At 39.8% G+C, this 18,209-nt stretch overlaps 1 protein-coding gene across 1 annotated transcript; it reads left to right on the plus strand.

Annotated features, from left to right (window-relative positions):
- The first annotated feature begins 13,720 nt into the window (after positions 1-13,720).
- Positions 13,721-17,237, plus strand: LOC123444486 (protein RETARDED ROOT GROWTH, mitochondrial-like). Its single transcript, XM_045121208.1, has 7 exons — positions 13,721-14,114; positions 14,302-14,413; positions 14,533-14,692; positions 15,342-15,490; positions 15,569-15,720; positions 16,403-16,517; positions 16,604-17,237. Exons 1-7 carry the CDS (start codon positions 13,810-13,812, stop codon positions 16,739-16,741), a joined length of 1,131 nt encoding a protein of 376 aa, XP_044977143.1. The 5' UTR covers positions 13,721-13,809; the 3' UTR covers positions 16,742-17,237.
- Positions 17,238-18,209: the final 972 nt, after the last annotated feature.

The raw sequence follows: 18,209 nt of genomic DNA on the forward strand, positions 1-18,209 counted from the left end.
ATAACCTACCAATATGCATAAGAACCTCTGGTTTATATAGACACATGGGTTTCTAGGGCTACATGTTACCGACCTTAGTCGGAGATAGATGGGCCGAACTGGTCCTCTTGACTTCGAGTGCACATCTAGTCTTCGGAGCTTTCCATCTTGATGATGAAGTTGCCAGACAATCCGGCCTTCAATGATGCAGCCCATATGGTCGGCCCACACGGGATAACCCACCGCCCGAGAACCCCTTAATCCAAAACTCCCTCACTGACCCACTAGAACAATATTTGCTAGACCATGAGCATGATATGTATTTGAATGAAAGGAATGAAATAGATAGGATACTTCTTGATCAACAACCTATCCTTAAGCATAATTTACCATTTTGAAATTTTAGGTGATCCTCCTCCACCCAAAGGAGATCCCGTATTTGAGCTTAAGGCTTTACGTGATACTTTGAAATATACTTATCTTAAAGACAAGAAGATATATCCTGTTATTATTAGTGCTAACCTTTCAGAACATGAAGAAAGGAGATTACTCAAAACTTTAAAGAAGCACATGGCTGCTATTGGATATACTCTTGATGATCTTAAAGTCATAAGCCCCACTCTTTGTCAGCACAATATTAATATGGAACCTGATGTTAAACTGGTTATTGATCATCAATGTCGTCTCCTAAAATGAAAGAGGTGGTAAGAACTAAAATACTAAAACCTCTAGAAGCAGGTATATTCTATCATATTGCTCATAGTAGATGGGTGAGTCATGTTCATTGTGTTCCTAAGAAAGGTGGTATAAATGTTGTTCTAATGATAAAAATGAACTCATTTCACAAAGGATAGTAACTAGTTATAGGATGGTGATTAATTTCGGGAAATTGAATAAGGCTACTAGAAAAGATCATTACCCCTTGCCTTTTATTGATAAAATGTTAGAAAGATTATCCAAGCACACACACTTTTGTTTTCTTGATGGTTACTCTGGATTCTCTCAAATACATCTGTTAAAAGAGGACCAAGAGAAAACTACATTTGCTTGCCCCTTTGGAACTTATGCTTATAGGTGTATGCCTTTTGGTCTATGCAATGTACGTGCTACCTTTCAAAGATGTATGTGTGCTATATTCTATGGATTTTGTGAAAATATTGTTGAGGTCTTCATGGATGATTTTTTTCATTTATGGGACATCCTTTGATGATCGCTTGAGCAACCTTGATCGAGTTTTGCAGAGATGTGAAGAAAGTAATCTTGTCTTGAATTGGGAGAAGTTACACTTCATGGTGAGTGAAGGTATAGTGCTTGGGCAAAAAAAATTGAACATAGTATTGAGGTGGATAAGGCAAAAGTTGATGGAATAGAAAAAATGCCTTGCCCAAGAGATATCAAAGGTATAAGAAGCTTTCTTGGTCATGTTGGTTTCTATAGGTATTTCATTAAAGATATCTCAAAGATTTCTAGGACATTAACTAATATTCTCCAAAAAGATGTTACTTTGTTTTTGATGATGATTGTGTATAAGCCTTTGAAATACTTAAGAAAACCTTAATTTCTGCACATATTGTTCAACCACCTGATTGGAGCCCACCCTTTGAAATTATGTGTGATGCTAGTGATTATGCCATATGTGTTGTTCTAGGGCAAAGAGTAGACAAGAAATTGAATGTCATTCATTATGCTAGTAAGACCCCTAGACACCACTCAAAGAAAATATGCTACTACTAAAAAGGAGTTTTTAGCAGTTGTATTTGCATGTGATAAGTTTAGACCTTCCATTATTGATTCTAAACTATAACTATTAAGTACCATATGGAGAAGAAAGATGCTACACCTATACTCATTAGATGGGTGTTACTACTCCAAGAATTTGATTTGCATATCATTGATAGGAAGGAAGCTGATAACCCTGTAGCAGATAACTTGTCTAGGATGGAAAATGTTCTTGATGATCCACTGCCTATTTATGATAATTTTCCTGATGAGCAACTTGTTGTTATAAACACTTCACGTAGTACTCCTTGGTATGTAGATTATGCTAATTATATTGTTGCTAAATATATTCCGCCTAGTTTCACCTATCAACAAAAGAAAAAAAATTCTTCTATGATTTATGACATTACTTTTGGGATGACCCACATCTTTATAAAGAAGGAGTAGCTGGTGTTATTAGACGTTGTGTACCTGAGCATGAACGGGAACAAATTCTAAGGAAGTCTCATTCTGAGGCCTATGGAGGTCATCATATTGGTGACAAAACTACACACAAGATGCTCATAAGTATGTCCTTTCTTGTGATGAATGCCAAAGAGTTGGTAATATTGGTAAACATCAGGAAATGTCTGTGAACTATTCACTTGCTATTGAACCATTTGATGTGTGGGGTTTTGACTTTATGGTACCTTTTCCTTACTCGAATGGATATACTCATATTCTAGTTGTTGTTGATTATGTTACTAAATGGGTAGGAGCTATTCCAACTACTAGTGTTGATCATAACACTTCTATTAAACTGCTTAAAGATATTATCTTCCCGAGGTTTGGTGTCCCTAGATATTTAATGACTGGTGGTGGTTCACATTTCATTCATGGTGCTTTCCGTAAACTGCTAGCTAAGTATGATGTTAACCATAGAACTGCATCACCTTATCATCCTGAGTCTAGTGGTCAAGCTGAACTAAGCAATCGTGAAATAAAATTAATTTTGGAAAGGACTGTCAAGAGGTCCAAAAAGAATTGGTCTAGGAAACTTGATGATGCTTTGTGGGCTTATAGGACCGCTTATAAGAATCCCATGGGGATGTCCCCATGTAAAATGGTCTACGAAAAAGCTTGTTATTTACCTCTTGAGTAAGAACACAAAGCTTATTTGGCAATTAAAGAAATTATGGTTTTAAACTTGCCGGTGAGAAAAGGTTATTTGATATTAGCTCACCGGATGAACGGAGGACACAAGCTTATGAAAATGCTAAGTTGTTTAAGGAAAATGTAAAAAGATGGCATGACAAAAGAATTCAAAAACGAGAATTCAGTGTAGGAGACTTAGTGCTTTTGTACAACTCTCGTTTTAGAATTTTTGTAGGGAAACTCCTCTCCAAATGGGAAGGATCCTATGTTGTCGAGGAGGTTTATTGCTCGGGTGCTATAAAAATCAATAACTTTGAAGGTAAAAACCCAAGAGTGGTGAATGGGCAATGAATCAAGCATTATATTTCATGTTCACCCTTTAATGAGGAAAATAATATCATCCAAGTCATAACACTCGAGGAACAAAAAAGGATGTCTTCCAGAACACCCGAGAAACCTGAAAAGGGGCAAGTATGTGGTACGGTAAGTAAACCGACTCCAAAAGCTCAAAAAAAATTGTTTACCGGTTTTGGTATTTAAAAAAATACAAAAATAAAAAGGAGTGCTTGGGACCCACGTGGGAGGCACAAGCCATTAGGGCGCCCCCTCGCCGCACTACGACAGCTTGTGGGGCCCTCATGCGCCTCCCGGACTCTGAATTCTTCCCTAGCATGTATTTTTACCTGGAAAAATTCATTATATATACTCCCGTGTATTTTGACCACCGCATCGTGAGGTTTTCCTCTATTCTAGTTTTGAGCTTTTTTCTGACAGATTTAGATCACCATGACTTCACCAAGCCCTTCCAAGGACAAGTTTTTCAAGAAGGCCATCAATCCCTACCTACGAGAGTTGATGAAGCACCCTCAAGCCATTGAGATGCATGAATGGGTGCTTCACATCTGGGATGTTCAAGGACCCAAGAAGGAGGGAAGTGAGAAGGCCCTGCTTGCAGCGGTGGAATAGGAGATTTTCAAGTGCCAAGGGATGGTGGAGTGTGGTCTGAGTGCTAACCACTCCATGATCATGGATATCATTAGGGAAAACAAGTTGGACACCAAGAACGTGGGGGAGATTCTCTCTAAGCTTCAAGATCGGATCGATCACCTCCAAGATCAAGTCTATGAACTCCAAGGTCAAAATTGTGAGTATGAATCTAGGTTTCAAAGGATGACCTTTGCTGCTGGTTTCAGGACTCCCGAGACAAAATTATCTTTCTATGACAGGGAGTCTATGCCATGGAGTACTAAGGACACTCCTGCTACACCATCGCCATCACTTTAGAAGGACGCTTGAGTGCATGGGTATGGACACCACCCTTGGCTTCTTCCAAGCTTGGGGGAGGTGCCCCGGTATCGTATCACCATCACCTCCATCATTACTATCTATTTTAGTTCAATCCTTAGTTGTTTCATGATTTAGATAAATAATTTTCAGATTTTCTTAGCTTAGGACTTCTGATTTGAGTTCCATCTATCCTTGTAATTGAGTATACAAGATATATAATAAACATTAGTTGAGTTTTTGTGGTCTACCCATGGGCACCCATCATCATAGCATGTTAATAAAAAGAAAGGTAGAGATCATATGCTCATCTCATGAGAAGTAATGAAATCACACAAAAAGGGGTGTGAGTGATAAAAGTTGTTGATAGTAAGCAAACATAGTATTAGTCATGGTTGCAATCTAAGCAAGATTATGATAGAGCAGAGGAGACTCACATATAAATATACTATCTGGGACATCTTTTATGATCGTGAGCCTTCATAAAATATTATATAATGATCAAGTGTTGATGTTGGACATGGAAGACAACATAATGATCACGATAGTTTATATTCACATAGAAGTTATATGGTCTTGGATCCTTCAACATGTGATGCTTGCCTTAGATCCTTTGCTAGCCCAAAAGTTTCGAACCAAGTAGAGATACTACTTGTGCATCCATAACCCTGAAACCCACTTTCTTGCCATGAGAGTCCACAATACCTACCTATGGATTGAGTAAGATCCTTCAAGTAAGTTTTCATCGGTGCATCAAGCAATAAACACTACACCACGACACCACAACGGCGACATGCATCTGTCAGAATAGATGTACATTAACGACACATTATTTGTTACAAACAACACGGACACACCAACTCTCCATATTATTTAGTTTACACGCACTCTATCCGTCAACAATTGACTAACATTTCCTGATATAAAATGTGTCGGCATATGTACCTTTTGTGCATACATGTGTCGGTGATGCTCTTCAACAGAAGAAGTGTCAGGGTTTCTCAAATCTAGCCCACCAATTTTCATGTGTGCGCCTTGACCCAAATATTGAGAGGCTATGGCCGAGCGCGCGAGAGTCCCAAATACGAGATATTTTCCAAGTCAGAGCGCTCCTTCGAACACAAGGACACTATCTCACCGTTTAGTCCACAAACAAACCTAAAACTAGGTCGCCACTAGCCGTTGTTATTCTTCATCTCAGTCGATTTGGTCATGCCGCTTCACCTCCTACCATTGTCGACGCCATGCGAAGCTCCCGTCAATCCCGCTGTTTATCCCCACAACCTGCAGCCTGAGGTGTCGCCCCGTCGTCAGGCCATCCGGCGACCAGTGCTTCTTCTACCGATTCGGTCGCGCCGCTACCCCTCTACCACCGGTGGCGTCACCATCTCATGCCTAGTCCGAGGTGTATCCCAAGGTGTTGCCCTGGTTATGGCAACCCGACCTGTCCATCGATTTGCACCACCCTCTACCCTAATTGCTCGTTGCCCATGACCTCCAGATCCGCCCGACCACCGCCCCTCCCCTTCCACCTGAGGGCCTCCCCGCCCCATCCTAGCTTTGCCCAGTACCCATCTCCACCCGTTCCTATTGCATCATGTGTATACCACTTCTCCGCCCGGATCTGTTGCAGTCTCCTTCAAATCAACTCCCATCTACGTCATCTGATGTCTGCTCCACCCCTCTACATGGCCTCCCATGGATGGCTTGTCGCCAATCGCCTGCTCGAACTTCGGTGTTGTCCCTCTCCGTAGGTGCCATCTCCTCCAAACTGCAAGTCTGTAAGTCGACCATCGTCTGTTCAATTCATTTTCAAGTGCGATGTACCATCTTGAAAAAGAAATTGTATGGACGCAATTTTTTTCACACTGCATTAGTAGGTTGGGGTTCTTGTAATTAGAGTTCGTGCAACACTTTGTAATGTTTCCGCCTGAATTTTGTGCAAAGCAGGTATTTTCATCTAGACAAACATTGTTTCTTGTAAACGAAAAAAGTTAAAAAGGTTCAAGACCCATTCATGTATTTATCAGAGCATCTTGGAGGCTGCAATGCTCCTGGTGCTATTTCTCGTGTGATGGGACTTGTGGAGGCTACAATTCCTTGATTTCAAGGAGGAAAGGAAACATGATTAGTGAGAGGTGAGTTGTTCCGTGTAGAAAAATAAACTCTAGGGTTGCTTAACTGAACTGTTCATTGTCATTGTTATGTTGTGATAAAAAACTTGCATGAATTGTTATTCATCACTCAATGCCCAGGTTGTTGTTGGTTTATTTGAATTGGGTTCTACTGCAAGATTCCATAAGATGTCATTTCAAATTGTGGTAACTCATTTCAGCTGATTAGATGATTGAGACGACTGAGTCATCTACTGTTCAACAGCTGAATTGGAACTCCTAGGCACCTATTTGAGATCTCATTTTCCTACTTGCAGCTAATCTAGATTAGGAGTAATGTTTAAGGTTCACGATACATCTATAAGAGAGGTGTCTCTGCTCTTATTTGTTTATACTATTATTTCCACACATGTGTCCAAATTCATGCAATGAATAATTCAAATACAAGTTTTTGATATTGCCAGAATGCTCAAGAACATATGATATGTACCCTCCAATGAATCCAACAGGGTCACCGGATCTGTTGCTGTTGTGGCTATGTCGAGCTCCTTTCCTCCGAGTGCGATGCAACTGATGGAGGGGCTAATGTTGCCTTCTTTTTGTGTGTTCTGTTGCACGCCCATCAATCCGGCCAGAGAATCACAACCCATATTGACAAAAATATCAAGCTTTCTTGAAAGCTTCCTATCTAGACTTTGAGAGAAAAGGTTGTGTAAGGAAAAACCAGTGATAGTAGGGGCCTTGAAATCACACATCAATTTTTAAATAAGTTACTAAAATATAGCCCTTTAAATCCTCTCGTACAGGTAATTCATTCTTTATTATGAACTAACATCACATTGTTGTAAGGTCATTCCTATAGTTCTGCATAATATAAAATTATCTCACAAACATGAAACTTTCCTTGAATAGTAGTCGGTTTATATGTTGGGTAGATATCAAAACTAAAAACTTCAAGCCAAACACACCAAAAATGATGCGCTCACATTCCCAAGTTGGCCACATAAAAATAGTATATATGTGTGCAACAACACTCATATTATCATGAAAATAGTTTCAAGTTCAGAGCCTTAATCACAACAACTACTAAACCAAATTAATACATCTTATGTTTAAGTACATGTTTTTCATAAATATATGCTATAGTACGTAATTCTTTTTTTTGCAAATTTAGAGCAAAGTCCAATAACCCTCGAAGGCACATGGTATTTGATAGCAGTACCTTGGCAGACTTCTAAATGAACACTTTCTAATCATGCAATTTAGTACTGCCATACGGAGTAAGCTCGTCCTTCTAGCATGCCTAGGTTCTCTAGCCTAGTTCCTTTTAAGTAATCTTGTTCTTTTCCTATAATGTATTAACCGTGAGATCATTTTTGGTTTGGAGGTAGAGTTGGAAACCCTCCATTTCAGCTCTAGGCAGGAGATCGATTGGAATTGGATCACGATCCAGAACTACCAAGTCGCCCTTTTGATCAACTACACAACAACAACAATCAATAGTGGTAATAAACAATAGCTCTCCTCCCTCTTCCCTTTACATATCATCACATTAATTCTGGCTCGCTTATAGTCTGATGCAAGTGGCTTGACTATCTTGTTCTTATTGTTTGGTAGGGAACTAGGAATTACGCGTATATGCAGTTATCTTGTTTTTTTTGTGGACTTGTGATCCATTGTATATAGCAATATTAGCTTTGTACAAGCTACTAAATAATATAGAAAGTTGGAGTTGAAATTTATAAAGTGTGACCATTGGAATCACATTAGTACAAAGGTTGAGGTTATTTTATTAGAACTGGCCATGAGTGTGTTGAAGTTACTCTAGTGGAACTCGCAATGAGAAGATAGTAGCAACTGCTTGAACATGCCAAATGCCTAAAATTTTAACTCTAATTTACGGAGACATTTTACTCATCTTTACACGAAAAAGTTGAGTCTTTCTTTACCAAATATGATATGTTGTGCTTTCTTTAACGTATAGTGTGTTCCTGCAGCGCATCCTAGAAAATGACTGTCTTGTTACTCTTGGGGAAATATTGTTATACTACAATAGATTTGCATGACATCTCAATTTAGTGGGTAATGTAGAAATGTGTTAGATAATTTATTGCCTAGTTATCATGTCAACCCTTGCATTTTATATGTGTATAGCAGAACCCCCATTATCATGCAAAATATTATCAAGTTCGCAAACTTGATCATGGCAGCTATCAGAAATGTATGATTTAGTATGCATGCAAATTCCTATTAGATATTACGCCAAATAAAGTGCTAGCTTCTAGAATATATCTATTTGATTGCTAACTTAACAATCTCAATTGCATATCTATGAAAATTAAGTACTTCTCAGGAAATAAATAAGTTGTGCATTAGTTATAGTGTTATAGAACACAAAGACAGTGTTGGCTGCATCTTTTATTGAGGAAGAAACTAATTTTCTACTTTCAATAGTAGTAGCCACTAGATATGGTGAATCGTTTCAAAATATATTCGCATGATTGTGTCTTGAGATCATTTCCAATTTCCAGTATGAAGTTTTGTAGCAGTACTACAATAGCATGTGCAAGTTCATCTATTATCAAGGAAAACGAGATGCATGTGCAAGTGCACTTCCAGCCACTACATATATGACTGCTAGTACATATATATTTAGAAGTGCACATATGATTATTTGCTGGTTGAGAAACTTCAAATGTAAATCTCTAAATTACAATAAGAACATTATTCCCGATGCCAGATTTATATGCTTTAGCAATGAGTGCATAAACTTTTATAGCAAGTCGTATGATATGCTAGCCTGACTATGGTCGATGTTCGTTCTAATAAGGTTATCTTATGTAACCTGTTTGCAAGTACATCTACTTTTTACATCTTTGGGACCATAGCCACTCACAAATTCTAATTTTCTAAGATTGCTCAAACATATGATTTATTTTGCAGGGACAAATGGAAAAAGTAGCAAGTCCACAAGTTGATCTAAGATGTTCCGGTGACCTATTTTTTCATAACATGGTTGACACATTTTGTTCATATGGAAGTTGATGTCAGCTTTGGGATCGAAGACTTGGTCTCTCCCACATTTATATGTGGTAGTGATCGGACATTTTGTCTCTTAGGAACTTGGCCATCATATTTTGTAAGAGACAATGACGTGAATGTTGATGTTTGTATATATATATATTGGGTATTGAACATGAAATGAATATATTGACCAATGATATTTTGTGATGGATATGATGGATATAAGAGTGCAAATATTTGTATATGTATTAGATACTAAATATGAAACGATTATTATGAATTAATTTCATGTTAGTGTATGGTACATTTGCAATTATATTTAAATGTAGGCCGTGACAATAAGTTTGTCGGCATAAGTATTGGATGACGCATAATGTGTTGGTGTAGCACACCGTCACATGAACTGTCGGTGTATCAATCAACATTGCACTCTTCCGCCATAACCCATTGTCAGATAAACCATCGGCATATATTTGTTTGTCTGTGTAAATATGTTTGTCGGCGTAGATCTGACAAGCGGTGTCATATTGTTTGTTGGTAAAGATTTATCTGTCGCGAAAGACCTTTCCCGGCAGGACTATAGGCGACAACTCCTTTCTGTCTGGAAAAGTCTTTGCAGACACTAAATGTGTCGCCTTAGGTGACCTATGCTGACAGATTATTTGACGTTGATACGAGTGTCATGGTGTAGTAAAAATTTGCTCCTAAATATGTATGATCTTTTACTGCAAGGGAAATAAGCTTTGTACGATCTTCTGGTGGGAAAGAACTAAAAGCGACAGAGTGCATAATAAAGTTTGCTATCATAAGGGGCAATATAAAGCGACGCTCCCTTGCATTAAGAGTTCGCACATCCAACAAATTAAAAGCGCATGAAAACCTTTCCTTCCCTCTGTGAAGGGTCTATCTTTTACTTTCAGGAGTTTAACTCTGTGCTTGAGTCGTTAAAGTTTGTTCCTCTTCCAACCTATTAACTCTATAGTGGCAAATATCATGTGTTGAGGAAAGATTTAGATTCATATATCCAAGTGGATGCAGATGATCTGATTTATCATTGTTGACATTATCCTTGAGATAAATAAGTTGGGTGGAAAATCATTTAAGCCCCTATCTTCCTATGTATCCTAAGAAAGCATGAGCTCCAAAAATATGCCTTGAATGTGAGCAATCATCGAAGATTAAACGATAGTTGAGTATGTGAACTTGCAAAAAACAAAGCTACTACATAGACTCTCCTCTCGATTATGATGAATTGTGATTGCCTTAATGACTGAGAACACAGTTTGTTGATTTTCAATAAAGTTTATGCTTCATACTCCAAGAGTTGTGAAAGGATTATTACTTGTTTATGAGAAGTTATATGATAAATACTTGCGGCTGTGTTAATATTCATGATGCTCTCATGCTCATATTCTGTTTTTATCGACATCTCTCTCTCAAATCATGTGCTCATTATTTTCGAGTTGAGCTTTCTCTTTAGGACAAGCGAGGTCTAAGCTTTAGGGAGTTGATACACTCATTTTGCATCATGAATTATTATTGATATTTGTGTTGATCCTGTCTATTATCTATTATTATCATACAATTCGTATGCCTTTTCCTCTGAATATGCAAGGCACATCACTAAGAGGGAAATATAACTTGCTCCACATGACCTGAAATTTCACGGAGATTTTTTTTAGAATATTTAAGAATTTATGGGCCAAAACTATACCGGAGAGGGCCACCAGCTGGGCACAAGCCATCAGGGCGCACCCCCCGTCCACGTCTTGATAACTTGTGAGGCCCCAGCTGGTGTGATCTATCGTAGAAAAATCATAAGTTATCTTTCGAGACGAAGCACCGTCGTCTCGAGGTGGAAACCTGGGCACATATCGTTTTGTTCTCCGGCACTAAGATTCTGCCGGGGGAATTCCCCTTCGAGAGGGGGAAATCAAAGCCATCATCATCACCAATGCTTCCTCCTTCATGGGAGGACCAATCTTCATCAACATCTTCACCAGCACCATCTCATCTCCAACCCTAGTTCGTCATGTGTATTCAATCTTTGTCTCAGAACCTCAGATTGGTACCTCTGGGTTGCTAGAAGTGTTGATTACATCTTGTAGTTGATGCTGGTTGGACTACTTGGTGGAAGACATTATGTTCAGATCCTTAATTATTATTATTACACCTCTGATATTGAACATGTTGATGTTGTGTGAGTAGTAAATTAGTGTTCCTGGGGACATGCGAGAAGTCTTGTTATAAGTAATCATGCAAAGTTGGTATTCGTTCGATATTTTGATGATATGGATGTTTTTACTTCTCTTTGTGGTGTCATGTGAACGTTGAATATATAACACTTCACCATGGTATGGGCATAAGGGAAGTCATTGTGGAGTAACAAATAGATGATGGGTTGTGAGATTGACAGAATCTTAAACCCTAGTTTACGTGTTGCTTCATAAGGGGCTGATCTGGATCCACATGTTTCATGTTATGGTTAGATTATTCTTAATTCTTCTTTTGTAGTTGTGGATGCTTGCGAGAGGGGGTAATCGTAAGTAGGTTGTTAATTCAACTAAGAACATCACCTTAGCACTGGTCCACACCATATCAAATCATCAAAGTAGCAAACGTGAATCAACTTAATATGATGAACATGAGTATACATAAGTTCCTATGTGTCCTCGAGAGCGCTTGCTTTATATAAGAGAACTTTCCGGCATGCCCTTTGCTATAAAAAGGATTGGGCTACCTTGCTGCACCTTTGCTACTCTTGTTACTTGTCACTTGTTATGAATTATATTGCTACAAAGCTATCTATCGTTATTACTTACAACACTTACAGAGAATTCCTTGCTAAAAACTACTTATCATTTCCTTTTGCTCCTCGTTGGGTTCGACACTATTACTTATTGAAAGGACCATGATTGATCCCCTATACTTGTGGGTCATCACCCGACATTGGGTATGCTTTTGAAAATACATTTTCGGGGCACCAACTTTTATTTTTTCACAACTTCCAAAAATGCCATTCCATGATGAATTTTTGTGAGCAATCAAAAAAAATTCAAGGTTCATACCAAAAACAGTTTTTTTTTATTTGTGTCAATTATTTTAGTCGTTATTACTTACCTGAGCTTATTTGAGTCGAGCTCAGAAACATGGCGTTCTTTCATTTATATCTATTCTCCTAAATTATCCTTTTTCAATAGTACATAAAGTTAGATATGTGATTATAGGCTCCACGACCACCAGCTCTACCCTTCATCTCCCTTGACCAAACTACCTCCCACACGCATGCTTCACGTAGCTCGCGTATCTTTGAAGATCATGTCAGTCGGTGGATGGAAGCCATCTCCATGCCATTTGAACATATTACCACAACGTTCCACACACTGCACACGAGTTCGGGAGCATGCCATACTTAACTATAAGTATCCCCCTTTTACTTCCCAGAGTGATTGAGAATGCCTTCTTAAGCGGTTTTCGCACATTGGTTTTCACACGGACACGATAAAAATTCCCTAAGAAATCATAAGATGTTTCTACCATGACAAACTCTCTCATCTTTGATGCCAATGCTTTAATCATGCAAGCAAATTCATCAGGGAGGTCATGTATCTAGGCCTAGATATTCAAGTGAAACAAAAGGGGCCGTTGATGGTTTAGTGAGCCTATCATATGACATCATCAACGCTGCATCTTCATGAAAGGACTAGGGCCCCGTTCCACAATCTTCTCCCAATCACCCGCATAAAAAGAATTGGAGAGTATATAAATTAAAGATCGAAACTTAACATCTTGGGCAAGATCCCAAGTTGGCCTCATATTTTTTATAGTACCAGTACTGTAAATAGTCTCTCTATGTATACAAGTGCAATATCCATCTACCTGGTCGCCTCCACCAGCGGTGACCCTTGTTCCTTTAGCACAACATCGTCCAATTCCTCCCTCAAACCGATTTGTTCCATCATTGCTTCCAGACCTTCTTTGTTGGCCCCAGATAACGAACTCGCTCCATCTTTTTCCATGAGAAGAGAGCCCAAAATCAACTTAGATCGTTTTCTCACAAGTAGCTCAACCTTAGACAACCCGAATGGCTCATACACATGTCAACCAAGGCAGGATGGCGATGCTTGATCACCCCTGAATCAGCCCGAGTAAAAGCGACGGTGAATTGCCGAAGAAATAAGGGAAAACAAGTGCTCAACGCCGTTGCCGGCGAGAGAAGCTAAAACCCTAGCAAGAGGAGAGAAAAAGCTGGGTCGATCTTAATTACGAGTTAAATGAAGAGCATGTTTTTTTAGGACTAAAAGCAAAGCACGTTTTTGGTTTGAGCGGCCCAGATAAACTAGATCATGCCAGGCCGGCTGGCCTGTAAGCCCAGTGAGCCCAAGTCTACCCGATAAAGCCCATGTCGCCGTCCATTCCTTTCTCCCCAAGAACAAAGCGAGTGATTTTCGGGGGGAGAAAAAAGAAGTAGATACTCGGAGAAAGGCCAACCGGAGCTTTGCTGCTCGCGTCGTGGCGCGGCACCAGGTCGCTTCATCATCAAGCCTAAAACCCGATGGGGCGGCTGCGCGCGTGCCGCCACCACCTCCGCCGCCTCCTCGAGGCGAGGCCGCCGCCACCGAGCCCCACTCCGGCGCGCCTGCCGCACCTCCCAGCCCGCGTGTCTCCTTTTTCCTCGGCCGTGGCGGTCGCTGCCACGGTGCCCCATGACACCCGCGACTCCGGCCTCGGGAGCTCGGCCTACTGGGCCTGGATCCGGGCGGCGGCAGAGTCGGCCCCGGCCCCCGCGCCCCCACAGGAGGAGGAGGAGGAAGGCCCGGCGCGCTACATCCCCGTCAAGGCCTACTTCCTCTCCACCAGGTGAGTTTGGACGCGCGGGTGGGTGTACGCTGGGTGTTTGATGATAGTTCTGCAAGGAAGACCCTGCGTGCTACTGCGTTTTTTTTTCAGTCTCTCATCTAACATTGTCGCGGGAGGCCACGGTGGTTTGGTGCAGAGGAGTGAAAGAACGACTTTTGTTTGATTTCGTGTCTCCAATCCTTTACAGCATTGATCTGAAGAGCTTGCAGGCGGAGCATGGGACCGACGTGGTACCCCCATCGACCCGGTCGCTAAATTACATTGCGCTCCGCTACTCCGAATTCCCTCCAGAGATCATGGTAAGTGGCTTCATTGTAGCACCATATATTTTGTGGGCCAAGAATTTTATTCATGGCTGATCATTTGTTGAACATGTTGTATGTACATCAGATAACCTCATTTATCTGACGTTCTGTAGGACATTGGAGTGAAGGACAGCAGATTTTGTTATCGCTATGTGGTTGTCTTCCAATATGGTTCTGCTGTGCTCTTCAATATTGCTGATCATGAAGCTGAGCACTATCTTGAGATGATCAGGAATCATGCTTCTGGATGGCTTCCAGAGATGAGGAAAGACGGTATGTCCATGCTATTAACGAGCTGATTGTTATTGTTTAAACGGGTAAATAGTGTAGTTTTCCTCATTGATTTGTATTTATCTTTCTACTTTTCATTTCCATGTATGTGCACGATCAATCCAATTTCCTTTGATGATAATGACTGCTGATATTTGATAAAGACCATTGAGGATCAAGAGAATCACTCTTAATTTAATTTGTGTTTGATGTATTCCTTTTTATAGGCCACACTACTTTGGCCGAACCTTTATAAGCCTTCTGGAACTAGCCTTCTTAATTGTTTGCAAAATACATTTTAAATTTCATATGAAACATGTAAAACGTTGTACAAGGCACAGTGGATTATGTGAGAAGTGCATGTTTAAACAGGCATATTCAGAAATCTGAGAAGTTTGAGTCAAGCCTCATTTTCCAAGAGAGGAAATATCTAGAATGCTCTCTAATTACTTATACAATCAGTGCATATCATGTAGCTGCACCTGCATAAGTATATAGGCACCCAGTCATGCCTAAGATTGTTTGGGACCGACTAAGCCCCCCTGGCTAATAGAATAACAGCGGTAATATGGCACCTAGCGCTTAATCCGTTTTTATAACCCTGAACCTCTATTATATTCTCACATGATGAAATTTGTTTCACAATTACCAGATTATGCAGTAGTAGAGAAGCCGTCCCTGACAACATGGATGAAAGGAGGTCTTGATTACATAGTACTTAAAAGTTTAGACACTGATGGAATTCGGATCATTTCAAGTGTTCTTGGTCAAAGTATCGCTCTTGATCATTACATACGGCAGGTACTGTGATTAAGCAAAGTCACCAAACTATTTCCATGTGGTTGCAAGGTTTAAAGTTTTAAGACACTTCTTTAATAGGTCGATGATATGGTTGAGGAATTCACTGAAATCAATCGTACCATGGAGAAGACTGGGGACTTCACAATGAAAAGAAAGAAGCTCTTTCAACTTGTGGGCAAGGCTAATTCTAATCTTGCAGATGTTATCATTAGACTTGGCCTTTTTGACAGGTATGTACTAGTGTTGCACTCCCTCCTCCCGCGTATATATCATATACTCCCTCCGTCCCAAAATAAGTGTCGCAAATTTATAACCAAATTAGTATAAATTTTGTACTAAATCAGCGAAACTTATTTTGGGACGAAGGAAGTACCATATATTTTAGCAGTGTATATGTGATGTCATTTTCTGGAATGTAGGAATTTCATTATTCATCAACCCCATGTATTCTGTTGTGTTAAGGAACAGAAGGCATGTAACTGTCTAAAAATTAAGAGGACATAACTTGAGATCGTTGCGAGATAGGACTATATGACATCTATAGACCACTTTGATACTCACATGGTACTTCTCCCGCGAAAAAAACTAGTAATATTTATGCTGTTAATTAAAAAAATTCCCATGCTTTCCAGAAAGGTTGATGTTTTGAGCTCCAAACATACAAAATATACAATGCCACAGCTCTTCATATTTTTAGTCATTTTATTAGCATTGTGTTTCGCTTCGAGATTCAAAGAATCACAGATGCACTGCGTGACTATTATTCCCAGAATTAGCCAAGAGCCGAAGACACTATTTGTTTAGCTAAGACAATTATCAAAAAAGGGACTTTGTTAATCTGTACTGAAATGCATAACATTGATGCTAGAATCTTCTTTATCATCATAATATAAACAAAATGATTGTTTCCAGGTCAGAAATTGCTTGGAAAAATGCAAATTATGCACAAATTCTGGAGTATCTCCGGGAAGAATATGAACTGAATCAACGTTTTGGAAGCCTAGACTTCAAACTGAAATTTGTGGAGGTATTGTGCTCTTTCTTCTTTAGTGCAATAGCTGATTTCATCCTTCCCAGTTCTCATTTCCACTTGCAATTTATTTCTGGTAACAGCACAATGTTCATTTTCTTCAAGAAGTGCTCCAAAATAGACGATCGAATTTTCTGGAGTGGGGTGTCATAATACTGCTGGCTATTGAGATTGTGATCTCACTATACGAAATTATCAAGGATTCCAGCATGATGTCTTGAGCACTCTCACTCATTGGCCAACAGCTCATCAGTCATCACCTACTGCTATATTAATTAGATTCTCCTCTTTCTGTCACCATTCCCTACTGATCTCTAACCTCAGTTGAAAGCAGCTGGACTAGGCTATGTGCCCTTCAGGGACTCTCTGATTGCTCTGGTATTGCCTAGAGTGCATTTTTGGGTTTCATCCTTTTGTCCCAATGAAATTTTACAGATTACTAGGTCAGAAAATTAGTTCCTTCACTCTCCAATGACCTAATGACCAGCAACATCCAGGGCGTTGGTGCTGGGTAAACCTTTTTAGTTTTCCAGAGAGGTTCTTATTAGATGCTCTCTTTTCAACAACAATGGGTTCAGTTATATTATTTTAGGCTTGTGTTAGGTTCTGCCCTTTTGGTGACAAAGAAAAAAAATGCTCACCATTACGTGATGGCATTTTCTGTTACATTGCACTAGTATTTCTCCCATTTTAGTATCAGAAATATCTTGAGATGAATTTCCCTGTGTTCCAGAAGCAGTTTATATGGTTCTGAACTGTTAGGATTTTTTGCATTTGTTTGCCAACGGGTTACCATGGGTATTCAACCTGATAATGGTGCATGTTAAATCCGTGCCTCAAATCCCTGGTTTCTGCAGGTACCAATATGTACCTATGGATGGTCACGAAATGATCTAAATGCATCTCCAACAGACACGCTAGATAAGCCACGCGCTGAAAAGAACAACTATATAACACGCGTGCGACCAAACCTAGCGCTCCAACAGCCGTGCTAAAATCCCGCCGTAGTAAACAAGGTTCAGCATGCTGAATAAAAGGGCATCATGGTTGCGTATTTGATGTGCCGGCTCGCGCGCGTTGCATAATTGGGGTTGTTGCAAGTGGGGCCGTTGGATTGGATGTCATATTTTACAGATTCGTGGGCGAGGCGTCATGATAAAAACCTCCTTATATGCGGATGATGCCGGTGTGTTCATGGCTCTGATTAAGAGAGACATCGATAACCTTTCTGAAATCCTTAGAGGTTTGGCGACGACATGGGCTTTTGCACCAACTTTCACAAGAGTTCTGTCGTTCCTATTCGCTGTGCTAACATCAACTTGGAGCATATCCTCAGCGGAGTGCCGGTGGGCAGAACTGCGTTTTCGCTGAAATATTTGGATCTCCCTCTTTCCGTCTGGCATCTCAAAAAGGGTGATTTTCAATTCCTTCAATTGATCATCTCGAGTCATTCGTTGGGGGTGGAAATTTAATAATAAATAAGTTTTAAGCAAACTTGTTTAGTCGTCTTTTTCTATGTTTCATTCATATGATAGAATTAGAATATGGGTTTAAATAAATTGGATCTTGACGGAGGCTTCCCGGATAAATACTTAGTTTCTTTTATCCATATTGATCCATAGATAGCAAGTTTTAATTTTAATTAGTCTACAAAAAACTAAACCAATGACTATTCATGATTCCATCCAT

This window comes from Hordeum vulgare, chromosome 3H, assembly GCF_904849725.1.
Source record: "Hordeum vulgare subsp. vulgare chromosome 3H, MorexV3_pseudomolecules_assembly, whole genome shotgun sequence".
Classification (NCBI taxonomy): Eukaryota; Viridiplantae; Streptophyta; class Magnoliopsida; order Poales; family Poaceae; genus Hordeum; species Hordeum vulgare.